Below are 17,701 nucleotides of genomic sequence, written 5' to 3'. Positions count from 1 at the left end.
GCTCTGCTCTCTCTCGCCTTCTCCAGCATCCTATCACCGTTTCTGTCCTCAGATTCATCCTCTAAGCAGATTTTTAAATCTGCAGCCATGAATTTTATGTCCAAAAATACATTTTAAATGATAGAAAAAGTAAAAAATAACAAACCACCGATCTGACCAACTCTTTATTCCATTCTTTCTGAACATCTGGATGTAAAAATGCAGCTTGCTTCAATTTTTTAATTTTCATTTACATAAAACAATTCAGTGTCCACATTTTTCCTGACAGCCTCCAGAAAACAGCAGCTGGCTCGATGGTGGAACGTCTTAGTCAGACAGAAACCTAAACATGCCCCCAAAGTGCAACAGGATGTTCCTGCAGTCGGTGGTTCGATCCCAGCTGACGAAGAACCTACAGAGATGAGACTGAAGGATCTGGATCTGCTTTCACTTGGTGTCTAAAAGCCAAAAGTGGACTTTGTTTTTCAGTTTGGTGCGGTTTGCTCTCACTTTGTGCTTTTATAAGAGGATTATCATTTATTAACAAAGCCAGGCGGATGATGATCTTTGCTCTTATTGGACAGAAATTTGATACAAAATCAATTGGAAGATAAAGACGGATGTCTACAGTGACAGTGAAGCAACGCTGTAACAAACCATGCTGAAATATTTTAGAAGATGTTTTGATCTTGATGCTAACCGTAAACAAACTTCAGCTCCTCTTCCTCATCTTCGCTGCCCCGCCTCGTTGCCTTCTGGTTTAACACGTTTGGCTCATATTCAGATTGTTGAACGACACTTATTGACTAAAGTTCACTAATCTCTCTGGGTGGAGTTAGCGAGCTAGCACCTAGCATATTTCATTTAACTGATGTTGCAGCATTAACATTCATTTAACAATATTTTAAGTGTATAGAATATTTTTACTGTGTTGCTTTCTATGTGAAATAAATGTTTCTCAGATAAAGTGCACTGTTACTAAATGTCGCCTGAAGCAAAGTGTAATCATGTGTATCTTAATAATAATAATTTAATAAACAAGGACAGATGTTGTCCTAAGTTCACTGAGGAGCTTTTTACCACCTTGGCACCAGAGACTGGAGAGCCCAGTTCCAAGCTACCCGGCTCTGGTTCTGCAGTGGAAGATGTGTTGGTCCAAATTGGACACTTCTTACGCTTTGGGGCAGAGCATCAGGGACTCATTTCTCATGATGGTGGACAACAGAATGAATCAGGTCCACCTGCTGCAGCAAACAGGAAGTGGCGGGACGGACCGCTGTCAGTCTCAGACCTTATATGGAAATGGGATCATTGCACTCCGGAAGTGAAGGGGGCGCTATTGCCTATATTATCCGCTGTTTCCCATTTTTCTTTTCTTTAGAAATCTGATATATAAATTCACCTTTAGAAAGGAGTTTCACTCTAAGCGTGTATTTAAACTTCTCTTTCTTATTTTCTTCAGCTCAGTTTTTAACTAATTCTGTAGCTTTATGTGAACTTCTAAATCTGCTGCTTAGTCGCATCTTTTTAGGCCTGATGCTGCCTCTAGTGGCGTGGGGTGGTAACACAACTAATATAATTACATTACTAAATCAGAATACCGCGAAGTCTTTATTATTTACTATTAATTCTGGCATTACTGGCACCGTAAAAAATAAATTCTCTAATAAAATTATAATTTTTTATTTTCTGAATGTTGTAGAGCCAATTAAATGACCTAATTACAAAACCATAATTATAAACAAGGTTTTGTTTATAATGTATACAAAATACCTTTATACATTATAAATAATATCTGTATATCTCCATCAATTATAGGAGGAATGAAAGATGCAAGGAGATATGAACATACATAAACTATAATTAAATACCATTTACAATGTATACATAAGAAGCTTAATTGACCAAAAGTCAATAACAAATAAATGAATTAGATCCACAGAATAATGAATCTGGTTGATACAACCAGGGTTGGTAAACAGATACCCGTACAAATTCACATTTTTATTTTTACTGTGCCATGTATATTATTCTGAGACTTTTTGTTGGTAGAGGAAAAAATAAGATGAAACATCAGCATTTAATCTATCATGGTGGAAATTTTCTTTCAACTCTAAAGTGATCAAATAAAACTCTGATAGAATCACAATATCAATAATTTGTGCATCAACTAAAATACTTAGCATGCTAAAGGTAAATGTTATGATTTAGTTTGGTTAAGAATAATTATTGCACTGTCAATAAATGATGCCTTCATGAGCTCAGAGGTTCAAACTGATGAATATAGGATGGATGCTCTCTGCCTTTGAAAGTTTTCTTAAAAGATTGTCTGTTGTTCTGCAGCTCATGTGACCAAACCAGCCGGGAAGATGAAACATTGTCTTGTACAGAACCTCTAGTTTAACCCCAAGATCTCTGGGTCTCCTTAAAAGACAGAGTCTTTGAGAACAGTTCTTAGAAACATGGCCACTGTTTTCAGTAAAGTTGAGCTGACTGTCCAGGAATCATCCAAAGTCTATAAAATCTGCCACAGTTTCAAAGGTTCTGACCAGAACTCGGTTCTGTTAAAACCCGGATCCAAGGAAACTGTTCAAATCCTCCAATCAGGGCGGATCAGCGGCCTGTTGGCGCCCTCATCTGGTCGATATGAGGTATTACACGTCTTCAATATCATGTCTGTTAATAAATAAATGGCCACTGGGGGCGCTACACCGTCCTATGATCCGCTGTGTTCTCCAGCTCATCTGGGTTTAAATCATATTTCTGATCCTGAGGTTTTAGAGCCGAAAACTTTCCTGGTTCTACATTTTAACATTTCTCATGACAGGCAGAAGTTGACGAGGTTTCATTAAAGATTTCTGACAGTTGAAGATGACCCAGAAATACCGGGGATTCTGCAGAACCGGACCGAGTTGAGGTTCTAAAGAACAATCCAGGGGAGATCAAAGAATATTTTATCTGTTTTTTTCATGCTGTCATTCCGAACCAGATTCTGCTCTTTGTGTTTGTTTGGACTTCAGACGGAACCATTTCCTGGTCGGTTCCGTTCTGCTTCGGACTTCGTTCTCAACATTTCCCTTCCTGTGAGTTTAGTTCTGGGTTTCCGTTTGGACCTTCAGGTTCTGCTGGTCCAGGTGAAGCTCACCTGCGCGGCAGTTTTCTTCTTCTTGCTCATCTCTGAACGTTGCAGCGTTTGTCCAGCAGCAGCACTGCCCCCTCATGGCTGTGGTGTGAATTTATACCTGAATCTAGAAATAGAAGAAATAGATTCTGCCATAAATTCAAATTTTACAAATATTGCTGTAATCTCATTTGCGACAATAAAGAAAAACAAATTCCGTCTATTTCTGACTAATTATCAGGTTTTCTAAGTTTTTATTATTACAGTTAATAACCACCAATAAAGAAGTTCATTGTGCTGTAATAATAATAACTTCTTTCTGCTTTTTTAGACTAATTTGGGACAAAAATCACCGAGGATCCAGGAATAAATCTGAGTAAATGCTCTAACCAAAGCGATCAGAAACATTTTATGATTCATGAAGATGAAAATGTTGGTTTGAATCTGGAGAGTTGTTCGGTTACAGATCAGGATGTTTATGACGCTGCGTAAGGAGTTAGGAGTTTGTTCTGCCGTTTCCTTCCAGCTGCAGGTTTTGCCTCGCTGTGCATTTCCTCTCCTCTGGCCTGAAAACCAAAGGCGAACAGATTGTCTGGAGAGACGAGCAGAAACTCCTGGTCCGGTTCGGATCGGGCCGACTGGCGCCGACGACGAAGGGGATGGAAATGGGTCCCTGGGACTCGGCCTAGTCAAAGGTTTGTAATGTGGTTTTCAGATACTCTGAAGCTTCTCTGCACCGTCTGGCTGTCAGTTTGAGACGAGTGAAGAAATGTTTTAGTTTTTGACGTGAATCTGATATAAATATAATAAAAACCACAATAAAAATGATTTATTGTTTTCTCAACAGCAGAATAAAGATCAATAATTGATTATTGACTTTAAGGCCGAGCAGAGCTCAAGGTGATTATTATTCCTCACTGATGAATAAGTGCAAATAATTCTCCTGTTAATGATTTATGATCAAATAAATATTTTATTGCTCTCCTGACCGGCGATCAGATATTAAAGTGATTAATGATGATGTTCACTTTCTCAGTCAAACTGATGAATAAAATCAGGATCTGAGGAAATAAAACGTTTTGATTTCTTTAGTTTCAGTGAAAATGTCGACCTGGTGTTTTTATTATTGTCCTAAAATCTATTCAGACTTCATGACGACGTTTCTGATTCACTAAATGTAAAAATTAAATATGTCTCACAAAAACTCAGGAGAGATGAAATGAGTTTATTTTTCATTCTGACTTGAAAGATTAACAGATAATAAAGTTGAAATCAAAGCCAAGCTGCAGTCAGAGGTGAAGAACAAGGAGCTGCAGCTCTGGACCCGGCAGGGATCCGACCCGGCAGGGATCCGACCCGGCAGGGATCCGATCCGGAGAATGAAACATCCGACTGGCGCCACCTACTGGACCTTTATCTGCTGAGGTCAGAGGTCAGGGGGAGCCTTCCTGCTGCTTTCCATCTTCATCCCTGATGACAAGAGGAGGAAACAACCTGGTTACCAACGGCAACGCAGGAAAACATCCAGCATGTTCACCCAGAACACCTGTTGCTGCGTCGGGTCCAGTTCTACTGCAGGTTTCGTTCACAGATCCAGTAGTTTTCATCTCCACAGTGCAGATCGTTCCAGCTGTCCTCCCTCTGAAAATTTCTGATTTCAACACAGTATTCACCTCTGTTTTCATAATTGTTTGGCTCACCTGGAACCCAGTAACTGCAAATAAAAAACAAGAAAAAATGTATTTTACACACAGCTGCAGCTGCAGCTCAGTGGAAACATCTGTTGTTCTGAAATATGATTTCTTTGTCAATATTCAGGAATTATTTACTCTAAACAAGCACATATTTCCTGCCGAAAAGTTACTTGGAAGTTAGTTTTGTCTTATTTCAAGTGAACTAAGATATTTTCAGCAGAAGACAATAAATAGTTTTGTGTTTTTGCAGTGCATGTTATGTTTCTTTTTTGTTTCAAAGATTAAGATTTTATCTGAACAATAAAAATCAACCTGAGTTGATGAATTTGTCTTTTTTTGCAGAGCCTTTTACCTACACATAAAAACAGGAGAAAAATAAAAAAATATACAAAATAGTGTCTTTAAAACATAATGTTGTTCTACAGAAAAAGGTAAATTAAATGAAATGCAATAATAAATCAGTTTAAACACTCGATGTTACCATGGTGATGCATTTACTCTTAGGAAAATGTCAATCCTGTTTCTATTCTGTTTCTTCTCTTGGTGGAAAGTCTGAAATAAATTCCTCAATTCAATTCAAATTAATGACAATAAGCTTATAAATGGGCACAAAATAGCTTTAATAAAGTGATTAAAAATATAAAAACCAAACTGAAATTGCTATAGATCTGCCTATGAAATTGAACTAAAGTTAAAAATGAATAATTAATCCTGTTGACTAATATTCATGAGCCAATATCCATTAACTTTAAGGTTTCTTCCTCATGAGGTCTTAAAAATAAGATCAGATTTTATATTTTTTGTTTCCTAAACATTTAAAAATGCAGTGAAGTCTTTAAAGAGTTCAATTTAAACCAGACTGCTGGTCCTCTGAACACTGACCTGGTGTTCAGTCGAGTCCCGTCGACCCATTTCCATTCTCTGTCCCGTCCAGAACCAGAACCTGCAGTCAGTCCGATCCAAAGCCTCTCTCTGAACTCTCTTAGAAAGTTCTGCTCTTCTCTGCTGTTGATGATCACCAGGTCTGCTCCTCTTTCCAGACAATCTTTTCTGCTTTCATTCCATGTTTTCATGGCAGAGGAAATGTAGTAGATGCTTGGACAAAATGTAGCCAACAGTTCCTTGAAGGAACTGGGCACTGGATGAAAAACAGAACCAAAACCAGTGATGGTGAATCTGATGATGGAAATGACTGGAGACTTCAACAAACTGCTGCAGGTTTTTGATTTGGCCAGGATAAAAAAGACTTCCTGTTGGATTTCTTCCTCTCTGTACTTTCATACCTAAGAATTTCTTTCTATGTAAATGAATTACAAAGCTGCATTCCAGCATAACTGCATTATTTTAGGATAACTAAAAATACACATTGTGAAGGTGTCTGTACATGAAAGCCACTAAAGTTTATTGAAATTTGTTAAAACAAACTAATGGTGCTGTAGAGAGTCACACTGGATTAACGCGGTGAATTTCAAACTGCTTCAACACACTGCAGGTCGCTTCAGGTTGTTGCAATCATCAATTTATTCCACTTTGACAGCCATACGTCAGACTTTACCAGAACCAACACATCCTGACCAGGCTACACCATACAATGGTGCCAACAATAAGCCACATTACAGCACAGTCAACAGAAATGACGACCACCACCCAATTCCTCATACATACTAAACCAGCACGCCAGTTTGGCTCCCATTCATACCTTAGTGACAGCCACGCCCACCTGGACACGCCCACCTGGACACGCCCACACGGACACGCCCACCTGGATACGCCCACCTGGACACGCCCACCTGGACACGCCCACCTGGACACGCCCACATGGACACGCCCACCACCCAAGTGTCAAAACCGTGAGCTCCTGCCACATCAATAATGGTTTATTTCAATCATATGGCTCTTACACACACATTGAGGTTTTTTGACACATGGTTCTGGCCCGGATGACGTGGATTTGGCTCCACCTTGTGGCCAAGCAGAACCTGTGCAGGCATGGAGTCTCATTCCTTCAGGTCACTTTAACAGAGGCCATTTAAAAGGTCCCTAAAATGTGCTAATTTAAGCTAACGAGCTCGTCTTTATTGCTGTATGTTTCTTACTGTTCTGTTCAAGTATAAATGCAGAAAATATTAAACAATAAGAGCATTTAGTTTGATTTGCTGCTATTCAAACAAGGAAGCTCAGATTTGTACCAAACTATGAGGCTGAGAGCAGCTTAGTTTGGATTTTAAAGGGATTTTGGAAGATACAGATTTTTGTGTTTAAGACAGAAGAGAGAGACACGAACAGAGAGCAGAGGAAAGAACAATTCTAGAGAAAATCTGAACATTTGAGATGAATTTGGATGAATTTCTAAAAATGTTTTTGAAGTTTGAAAGTCAGTTGAACGTTATTCACATTTTGGTGAATAACGTTCCACTCAACCCACCGTCTCCATATTAAACACGTAAAGTAAAACCTGTGGCTTAGAGCTGTGTGCAAAGTTTGGCAAAAAGCCCATCAAATTTAGCCATTTTACAGCGCCACATAGTGGTGGACTTCGATAAGAACGAGTGAGACATGACTGATGTCCTGCTGTAAATAATTCCAGCGCAGCATCACTTTATTTCTATTTTGACCAGAAAAGGTGATGCAGTCAGTCAGTCAGTCAGTCAGTCAGTCAGTCAGTCAGTCAGTCAGTCAGTCAGTCAGTCAGTCAGTCAGTCAGTCAGTCAGTCAGTCAGTCAGTCAGTCAGTCAGTCAGTCAGTCAGTCAGTCAGTCAGTCAGTCAGTCAGTCAGTCTGTCTGTCTGTCTGTCTGTCTGTCTGTCTGTCTGTCTGTCTGTCTGTCTGTCTGTCTGTCTGTCTGTCTGTCTGTCTGTCTGTCTGTCTGTCTGTCTGTGTGGGACAGATTAATACCAACAGTTTTTATCACTTCAACCAAACCAAGCTGAACATCAACATCAACGTTCACTGTGACAGACGAATGCAGCACAAAAACATTCAGATGGATCAAACTGAGCATGTGGGTTTTTCATTTATACGACCTGATCTACCTGAAGTGGACCATGTTTGTGGACAGGAAGGTGATTCCTGAGGGATTCTGTTCCCACATACTCACATGATGTTAAATCCACGTCGAGGCGTTCTGCCCTGCTGCCAGCAACACAGAACAGCCTTTTCATCAGTTGGATCTGGGCCGTCTGGGCTGTCAGCGTCTCCCCAGCAGGTCGTGAAGTCGAGTTCTGGTCGGGTTCCCCGGTGGGGTCAGAACCAGAGTCCTGGGTGGGGCATCCAGTCAGGGTTCTGTTACAGTCCTCAGGGTAATGGGAACAATCTGTGGTGTGAACAAAGTAGGTTTATTCTTACAAACGTTTATCTGTAAAGGTGAATCTGATGCTTCCACGAAGCATTTATCAAAAAACTGGACAACAGAATGAACTGTTTCAATATCAACGTATGAAATATCTGGAACGTTTAGAACATCTGGAACATCTGGAACGCCTAGAACGCCTAGAACGTCTGGAACGTCTAGAACGTCTAGAACGTCTAGAACGTCTGGAACGTCTAGAACGTCTGGAACGTCTAGAACGTCTGGAACGTCTAGAACGTCTGGACGCAGCTGTTGGATGTTCTCAGCCTTCGATTCTCAGTTTGTCACTAATAGTTCCTTCATGCTCTCACCTGATGGAGGCTTTAAACAGCTGACATGCTGGACTCTCTGTGAGACGACATGAAGAGAACTTGACTTTACGTCACAGAACAAATCTCACCTTAAAGCGAAACGATACAGAAATATAGAAAGAGATTTCGGTCATTTAAAATTATTTTCATACGTTTTTATAAAATATCTTCATCAAATATGGAGCTCCTCCCTGATTCATGGTGGATTCAACCTGTGGAGGAACTTTTTTCTACCTATGTTGTCTTGGCATTTCAGTTCTTCCATAGAGTCGCTGGCAGCCGACATGTCTCTGGACTCGATCCAATCAAACTGGGACGACCTGATGATGCAACTGTTTGTGTTTCAGCAGCTGGTCCACAGGGACCACCGGTCCAGAACCAACCCACCGGTCCAGAACCAACCCACCGGTCCAGAACCAACCCACCGGTCCAGAACCAACCCACCAGTCCAGAACCAACCCACCAGTCCAGAACCAACCCACCGGTCCAGAACCAACCCACCGGTCCAGAACCAACCCACCAGTCCAGAACCAACCCACCAGCCCAGAACCAACCCACCGGTCCAGAACCAGGCCCACCAGTCCAGAACCAACACATCAGTCCAGATGGGTTGGTCTAGTCAAAGCCTGAAAGCGGTGTCTACCTCAGGGTAGTTTTTGGTCAAAGTTTGTCTTCCGTAACCAGGGCGATGTGCAGACAGGAAGCTGCGGTGAACTCACAGGAAGTCAGACGCAGTGAGACGTTGAGGGCAGATTGGAGGATGCAGAGAATTCCGAAGCTCAGGAGAAACAGACGGAAAACTTTCCCTCCTAAAGGAAAGAGAAACTATCAGGAAACGACGACCAGCAACATCAGAAACATCACATGTTGAGGGTTTTATTGATTCCAGTGTTGTACTGGTTTCCAGACCAGTTTTTGATGGTCTCGTCTCGTTTTGGACTCGGCTGCTGAGGACTCTGGATTTTATTTCAAAACCTCAGCAAATTTGTTCCGAACATTGAAAATGAAGATCAGTTTTTATCCTGTTTCTGTCTCTGTTGGTTTCCTGCCCCTCCTGGATGATGGAGATGTTTTATAAATGAATCCTTCAGTGTGTCATCATGATTTAAGGTTTCTAACATCTCTGTGATTTGGATGTAAAAGCTGAACGGAGAAACAATCAATATGATCCTGATCTATAAATCTCTACTCTCTCTTCCATAGATCTGTTGTTCTTTACACTCTAATAACATTTTTCTTTTCTTTTCTTTTGAACTGAAAAGGGGAAACGAGGTTTCAGTGTGAAGCTGCTTCAGTAATCAGCTCCAGTCTGAACTCAACATGTCAGAACTGATTTCATTGGATTTATTTCTTCTTAAAAACAGGCAACGATATTTTATTAAAATGTGTCACTGCTTTTAAATTGTTTTCTATTGTTTTACACTTGTGCATATGAATTAATGAGTTTTATTTTGTAAGCAGGTTGCTGTTTATCGCAGACTTTCTGCCCAGGTCTCTGTTGAAAATGAGATCCAGATCTCAACGGGATTCACCAGCTTAAATCAAGGAAATAAAATAAAATAACAAAAACAGCATTAACAGGCAGGAAATGCTTTTTAAACTTCCTGTGTAAAACGTAAGTTCAGTGAGTGATTCAGTGGACTGGACATCACGTGACTCTGTGAGCTACATGGAGAACAAATAATAACAAGATAACAAAGGATCAGATTTCACAGGTCAGTAAAAAGCTTTAATTAAAAATAGATAGAAAGAAAGTGGAGGGTAGGTTAGTTATGCTAGTTTAACTTTGATCACCTTAACGAGCTCTTGCTGCGCAGTTCGGAGCATTTCGGTCCAATTAACACAAAACAAGGAGAGCAGCTGTTTAAGTAGCTGATAATCACCGCTAATGTTCTGGCATCACTAACGATGCAAAATGGAAATTCAAAAACATAAATCTGCATCGAACAGAAAATTCTGTTCGGTGTTTTTACTGTTTTGTGTGTGTGTGTTAATTCCTGATGCACTTGAACGTAATCCGTGCTCTGCGGGCTGTTGTTTATCGGTTGCCATGGCAACGAGTCTGCGTGTGACAATCACCCGTTTTTCTACATATTTCCAGGACAAATGGCATCATTTGTTCTTAGATCGTGGAAATATTCAATCAATCATCAAATAGGATGAAATATTTCATAAACCATAAAGAGCCAAAGTTTGTTACGTTTTAAATCATGGCTCCTATTAAGTAAAATTAAATTATGATACAGTCATAAAGAGAAATTCACTTTTAGATTTATTAGCAGAGAGAATATATATTTTACATCCAAACATCAACATCTCAGCTTTAAGCCAGATTTGCTAGAATCCAGTAATAAATTATTCACCAGGCACCAAAAAGGTTTTGGGTCTTTAATGTTTGCTACATTGAAAACACATCATATCTGATCTGCTGTGATTCAGCAGGACAAAAAGGTTTTTACCAGCTGAGGAGTCAGAATCACATCACTGAAAAACACAAAGTTGGATTCTTCTGGTTACACAGAAGTTATTATTCTGCTTTTGAAATGTTTAATAACATTTTGATTGCTACAGAATCTCATGTTGTTGATGTTTTTAGCTCTTGATAAAATCAGACAGTAAAAGGAAACTATGTGATAATTCTTCACAAAGAATATTACTGGATTATGAAAGTGTTTAACTGTAGACAAGCATTCAGCAAATATACCGACTGATTCCATAAACTAGAATATGACTGAGAAGTTCCTCTGTCAGCAGTTCCATCACCAAGTGAAAGACTTTATAGATGAATTAGATTAGGTATGTTTTAACATGTTTATATTCTGTAGTGTGTTTAATAGCTGCTAAAAGGTTCTTTTCTAAAGCTGCTATTAATCTGATCAGGATGTATGTCCTCATTTATATTTATTGAAATTTATTCAATTAGCAAATAAATCAAACACAAGAATGACAAAGAGCCTAACCTTTTGGATGGTTGTCATAGTGACAGTCATGCTGATTGGTTCCTTCTTGCTTGTACTTTGCTGTCAGTTGCTCAGCTGCTATTTGATGGTGGTTTCTGACATAAATGTGGGCAATCGCCCAGGGCGTTCTGCTTTTTGATGACATTGGTTACATTTATTTCAGCTCTCAGTATTTAGTATCTTTTATGTGAATCTTTCAGGCCAATTTGATAAACAATTTTGATCATATTTGACATTTTATTGCCATGTAGCGCAGGTTAGGTGGTCCTCACTACAACACTGATTGATTCATTACACGGTGTGTGTGTGTGTGTGTGTGTGTGTGTGTGTGTATGTGTGTGTGTGTGTTTCTTGTGCAGGGCGTCCTGCTGGGCGTGGAACCAGCAGCTCCTCCATCTTTCCAGGTTCCTCTCCTCAGTGACCCGGCTCGGCCTGACCGCTCCAGTTTCTGTCAGTTTTTCTGACCCTGGTTGTTTCTGTGTATTTTACATTTCCAGCAGCTGCACTGGGGGAACTTTAAAGTTTTGTCCTGGCTGATCTACAGACTGAGGCAGTTTCTGTTTCTCTCAGATTAGCTGACAAAATGTTCTTGACGTCTCTCAGTGCAGAGAGGCCGATAATATCAGCATGAACAGGAAGTTGATTATCTGCTATCATATTCATGTCTGCATGCAGCTCAAACACAAACATACCACAGAACAGATGTTTTAACATAATGTGACGTTTGTCCAGAAACCTTAGTGCTGTTTTCAACAACAGGCAGCTTCAGGTAATCTGTGGGATTATTTGACTCACCTGGATTATTCTTTAATTCCCGGCTCTTTGCTGCAGATGCAGGTTCTTCATATTCCATCTGATCGTCGCCTTCAGTCGTTTCCATGTTCATTTCCTGCTTCTGTTGCAGAATCTTAATAAAAAGGAAAGAAAAATAAACAGCTTACAACAATTTAAACTGAGAAAATGAATTAATAAAACCTTTCATCTAAATATCAACCAGGAAACACGACATACAATCAGGAAATAAGGATTATCTTCAGGTACATTTCCCGTTTCATATTTTTAACAATATTCATCTTCCTCCTTTAGTTTTGTTTTGAAGTTGAATGAAAGTTTCTAATATCATTTTTGTGTGAATTCTTATGAGGAGAAATATTCCTGAATAATGAGGAGAATTGATCTTCAGTCTGGACAAAATGAGAATCACGTCTTCAGGAGGAGCAGAAATCAAAACTGTCTTTAGTAAAAACATAAAGTTCTGCACTTACAGACGGGTGAAAATGTCTTGATCCAGTCAGAATCGGACCGAGAGCCGAACACCAAGTTCTGCTCAGAGGAGCCGACAGAAAGAGGAAACTCGTCTGGTGAGGAACCAAAACGAGTTTCCTCTTTCCGTCAGTCTAAAACTACAAGATGGCATCATTATTATTATTATTATTAATTTTTATTACTTAATATTAATTATTATTCATTGTTAATTATCATTATTTACTTTTATTACTTAATATTAATTATTATTCATTGTTAATTATCATTATTTACTTTTATTACTTAATATTAATTATTATTCATTGTTAATTATTATCATTATTTACTTTTATTACTTATTAATTATTATTCATTGTTAATTGTTATTAATATTATTATTATTATGGTACCAGGCTCTGCTGACCTCATTACTTTATTAGCTTCATTCTCAAATAATCATTAATACACTTATTATTAAAATGGATTTAACTTGTTACTGTTTGTCTCGTTTATTTCAGAACCACAACACATTAAAGATCAACCTGCAGAATCTCTGGTTCTGGTTCTGGTTCTGACCAGAGGACAAACATCATTTTTCTCCTCAGTCTGGAACAAACTTCCAGAAAACTGCAAAACAGCTGAAACATGGAGTTCCTTTAAGTCCGGACTGAAAGTCCAGAAGTTATCAGTCTTTGGAAACAGAATCGATTAAGAATTTCTGGACGGGTCCAAATCAAATATTCCAGTTGTCGATTCTGACTTTGTGTTGTGAGACAGAAAGTTCTTTCAGACGATTCGCTGCTGAAAGACGATTCACAAATCAAAGTTGTCAAGTCTCTGAGAGTCCAGCTGTTGAACTCTGACCTCCATTCATCCAATCAGGAAAGGTCAAAGGGCAGCCGGGGAAGAGTTGTAGAGCTTTGGTGCAACATGCAGGTTGGCGTCCGTCCGTCCGTCCGTCCGGTCGGGCCGACCTCCTCCGTGTTCCCGGCGTCCAGATCGTTTTGCTCGCCTGGATTCTCTGGGCTCTGTGCTGCAGGTTCTTCTGGTTCCGCTGAGATCCGATGGTCTCCGTGTTTCAGCCGGAAACGATTTAAAGACAGAAAAGGTTGAGCTGCTGATGATGTGATCAGCTTCCAGACTGTCCAACACGTCTTCAGGGTTTCTGACCTTCTCTGGACTTTGCTGCTGCGTTGATTTCCTGTTTCTGAACGTTTGTAAAGTTTTCTCAGGTTCCAGAATCTAATCAGAACCATTTCAGACTGAACCCTGCGATACAAAGTGACGGAAAATAATCCTCAAACGGCTTGAAACGACAAAATGGCCGTCTTCATCTAAACCAACAGGAAACCTGCAGTTTGTTTCCTGTTTTATACTTTAAAAATGTTTTTCATCTGATTGCATCATCTTTAATTTACAGCTTTAAAGTTGAGTCAGTTTTAGGTTTCTGAACAAACGTTCCTGATTACTGAAGAGAATTTCTGTTGTCAGAAACATGAAGACTGGACTCTGACCTGGACAACCGTCAGCTCACAAGTATTCATACCCCAGATCAACATTTACATTAACTGCAGCCAAGAAGTTTAAGGATAAGAGACAGAAATTTCCCAAAAGATTCAAATATGTAAAAGTTTTAATGTGAAACTTGAAATTTATCCATTATAGAAAATAAAAAACTAAAAAGGATTTTTACCACCACAAGAATCAAAGACCTCCATCAACCAGGGGTATGAATAATTCTGACCCGAACTTCTTCCTCAATGATCTGCAGTTCCCAGGTTCTGCCAGCAGGGGGCAGAACTGTCACTTTATTAGGTACAGCTGTTCTTGTGCCGAACCTGAATCAGCCAATCAGAGCGCAGCAGCTGAAGTCAGTTTTAGAAACATTTAGGCCGAATCGTGGCCCAGTGGACCTCCCGGTACCAAAACCCGCCCAGTGGACCTCCCGGTACCAAAACCCGCCCAGTGGACCTCCCGGTACCAAAACCCGCTCAGCAGCTCAAACATTTTAATAATTCATTACTGATCTCTGCAGGTTAAAAATCTGATATTTCAGTTTGAAATCCACAGATCGTTAACCTGAGAGACTCTTTCTCCCCGAAGACCCTGAACGCCTCACGGCCAGCAGCAGAACCAAGTCAGAACCAGCAGACTGGACCTTTTCGCAGCCAGAGTCAACATTTATTGGATCATTAAAACATTTTCAGTCAACATCTCTAAAAAAATATTCTCTATTTACAGCAGATTCAGCCCGGCAGCGCTGCGGTCCAGTCAAAGTCCGAACATCTCCTGGGAGGCGTAGGTCATGTAGAGGAAGCCGTCCTCGTCCTGGTGGTCCCGGTACAACTGGGCCATGGTGAGCGACATGCTGGCCAGGCTGCTGCTGCTGACCAGCAGGTAGAAGGCCTGGCTGGGCAGCAGCGCCATCCGGTTCCTGGAGGGGAAACATTCAGAACCAATTCTGGTACCGGAACAGAACCGACTTTCATCACCTGAGATTTTACTAAAGTTTGAGAGTCACCAGACCTCAATCAGAACCAGACCTGGATCAGAACCAGACCTGGATCTGAATGCAACATTTACGTTTCGAAAACTGGATCAACAGAACCTTTGGACCAGCTGGTTCTGATCTAGAACATTAAAGGGACATCGTGACATTTAGGATTTAAGAAGAGAACCAGGTTCTACTGCAGAACAGAACCGGGCCTGACCCAGACCGCTTCTGTAGCTCAGGTAAACAGAACCCTGCAGGAAACAAGTCGACCCGACAGCAGAACTGGACCCAGAACCAGAGCGGTCCGATCCGGTCAGAGGATTGATTTGAAGCCCAGACTGCTGAGATCGACCAGAACCAGAACCGGCCTGGGACCAGAACCAGAACCGGCCTGGGACCAGGACCAGAACCGGCCTGGGACCAGGACCAGAACCGGCCTGGGACCAGAACCAGAACCGGCCTGGGACCAGACTAATGAGTGATTTTCAGGAATTAGACGGATCCATTCAGCTCTGAACCATCAGAACCAGGCTCCATCAGAACCGGCTGGGTTTCTGAACCAGTTCCAGAACCGGTTCCGCCTACCTGATGATGGTGACGAACTGGGTCATGGTGAGTTCGTGCGGAACCAGGAACTTGGTTTTGTCCAGAGGCGGAAGGTTTTTCTCCTTCTCGTATCGCTCGATGATCACCTGAAGTTCAGGGAAACCAGGTGAGTCCAAACAGAACCAGCTCCAGAACCACGGCCGAACCGGACACTCACCGGGATCTTGTTGGGGAATTTGGACCGGATCCCCGCCACCTCCATCTTCCTGGTATCTGCGGAGAGAAAACAGAATCCGAGTGAGTTTTCCCTTCAGAGTTCTGGATCCCCGGTTCCGGTTCTGAGACTCACCGAAGCTCTTGCGCTGTTTGAAGGTTTTGTTCTGCTGCGCGGTTCGGTCGAGCGGAGGCATGCTGGGTCTGGACCGAACCGCCGCGCAGCCGCGTTTAAATACTGGCGGCTGCGGCGCATCAGCTGATGAGGCCGCAGGGCGGGTCGCGCTGTGCCCCCAGCACGCCCGAGCTTTTTTAACACTAATGTGCCTCGACATCATATTTCCTTTGAATTCTATATAAATATGGAAAATCAACAAAACATTTCCATAAGTCCAACTTTAAACTCAAAACGTTCAAAATTCGCGTAAGAGCGGAAATCAGGAACATCAAAGTTCCTCCTCTTCATCATCATCATCATCATCATCGTCATCGTCGTCGTCGTCAGTTTGACCTGTTATGCAGGACATGATGATCGGGTCGGTTCTGGTCTGTGGGTCGCAGATAAAGCAGAACCTCTGGTAAAGTCCAAACCAGAGTCCAGATGAAGCCGATAAGTTTTCTGCTGATTATCGATCAGAAGTGGTTTTGATCGGAGCTGCATTCCCAGCAGCTGCAGATCAATAATCATCGATACTGGAGGACAGCAGCGCCACCATCAGGTCACACATAGAACCATCAGTTAGTTTCATTTCTAAAGGTTAAATGAAAACATTTTATAGAAATCTGTGATTCTATCAGCCAGTTCAGTTCCTGATTCATCTTTTGTTTTCCTTATATTTATTTGCACTTTATTTATTTATACTCAGCCTTCTAAAACTTTTGGTGTTTTACTATTTTTATTTTATTATTTTAGATTATTAAATAATATTTTCCTGAAAGAGGAGAAACTACGTCGATCACCTGCAGCAGCCAATCACCTGAAGGGAATGAGGAGCTTGACGTCATCACACAGGTGAGTCAAGTCGCTACAGACGGAAAATAAGTGAATATACCTTCAAAATAAAAGCCTGAGAGAGGACCGATCCGAGCAGAGGACTCTGATTGGCTCTTAGCTGGCAGGTGTTTGTGGACCATCAGGATCCCGACAGGAAGGAGATCTGGGATCTGGGATCGACTCGTGACGTCCATGTTCATCATCCGGTTTATGATTTTACATCTGGAGGTTTTACTTTTCTGGTGTTTTATTTTTTCTGCCTCTTGGCCAGGACTCTTTTGGAAAAGTTTTTAATCTAAACGGGATAAATTCAAGTTAAATAAAACTCAAATATCTGGTCTAACTCTTCATCCAGTTGGTCTTCATCTTCCTCAAGTTTATTATTTTCATCCTTCAAAAATTATTTTATATTTCCTGTCAGTATTTGTGGTGCTGTCAGTTTTCATGTGTTGATAATTTTTCTCATGTTAGTTAAAGATCGACTCTCTTCCTGATTGTCACTGAAACAAGCATAAGAATGACCTCTGACCCTTTAGATCAGGGGCCCCCAAAGTGGGTCCCTGAGGGCCGATTGCATGTTTTATTCTCTCCCTGCTGGTCGTAACAACCTTTTCAGCAGGTCAAAGTTCTTCTTAGGCCTCTGTGACAGCTGCCCCTGCTGTCACACAGAATTGGTAATGGTTTTCTGTTTTCTTTAATGTTACTTTACATATATTAATTAGTGTTTAGTTTAGATTTATCTATATCTTTGAAATTATTTTTATTAGTCTGACTTTTTAAGTTAACTATTTGAAGT

General features: G+C 40.8%; 2 protein-coding genes across 3 annotated transcripts; both read right to left on the bottom strand.

The window, feature by feature from the left end:
* Window positions 1-4,314: 4,314 nt before the first annotated feature.
* On the bottom strand, window positions 4,315-14,712 carry LOC122828952. Of its 2 annotated transcripts, XM_044113057.1 has the most exons (9): window positions 14,630-14,712; window positions 13,523-14,571; window positions 12,209-12,320; window positions 9,173-9,262; window positions 7,891-8,106; window positions 5,677-5,932; window positions 4,801-4,814; window positions 4,647-4,751; window positions 4,315-4,570 (listed from the first exon to the last, which is right to left on the bottom strand). In XM_044113057.1, exons 2-9 carry the CDS (start codon window positions 13,526-13,528, stop codon window positions 4,527-4,529), a joined length of 843 nt encoding a protein of 280 aa, XP_043968992.1. In that variant the 5' UTR covers window positions 13,529-14,571; window positions 14,630-14,712; the 3' UTR covers window positions 4,315-4,526. The 2 variants fall into 2 exon arrangements, with proteins under 2 accessions (XP_043968992.1, XP_043968993.1); XM_044113058.1 differs by lacking the exons at window positions 13,523-14,571; window positions 14,630-14,712 and adding an exon at window positions 12,679-12,821.
* A 105-nt stretch (window positions 14,713-14,817) lies between these two features.
* map1lc3c (microtubule-associated protein 1 light chain 3 gamma) lies at window positions 14,818-16,331 on the bottom strand. Its single transcript, XM_044113091.1, has 4 exons — window positions 16,048-16,331; window positions 15,916-15,971; window positions 15,738-15,844; window positions 14,818-15,092 (listed from the first exon to the last, which is right to left on the bottom strand). Exons 1-4 carry the CDS (start codon window positions 16,247-16,249, stop codon window positions 14,930-14,932), a joined length of 528 nt encoding a protein of 175 aa, XP_043969026.1. The 5' UTR covers window positions 16,250-16,331; the 3' UTR covers window positions 14,818-14,929.
* Between the last annotated feature and the right edge of the window lie 1,370 nt (window positions 16,332-17,701).

The sequence above is a fragment of the Gambusia affinis genome, linkage group LG04 (genome assembly GCF_019740435.1).
Source record: "Gambusia affinis linkage group LG04, SWU_Gaff_1.0, whole genome shotgun sequence".
Taxonomy (NCBI): Eukaryota; Metazoa; Chordata; class Actinopteri; order Cyprinodontiformes; family Poeciliidae; genus Gambusia; species Gambusia affinis.
Note: the sequence above shows the minus strand (reverse complement) of the source record. Positions and strands in the feature narration are given on the sequence as shown.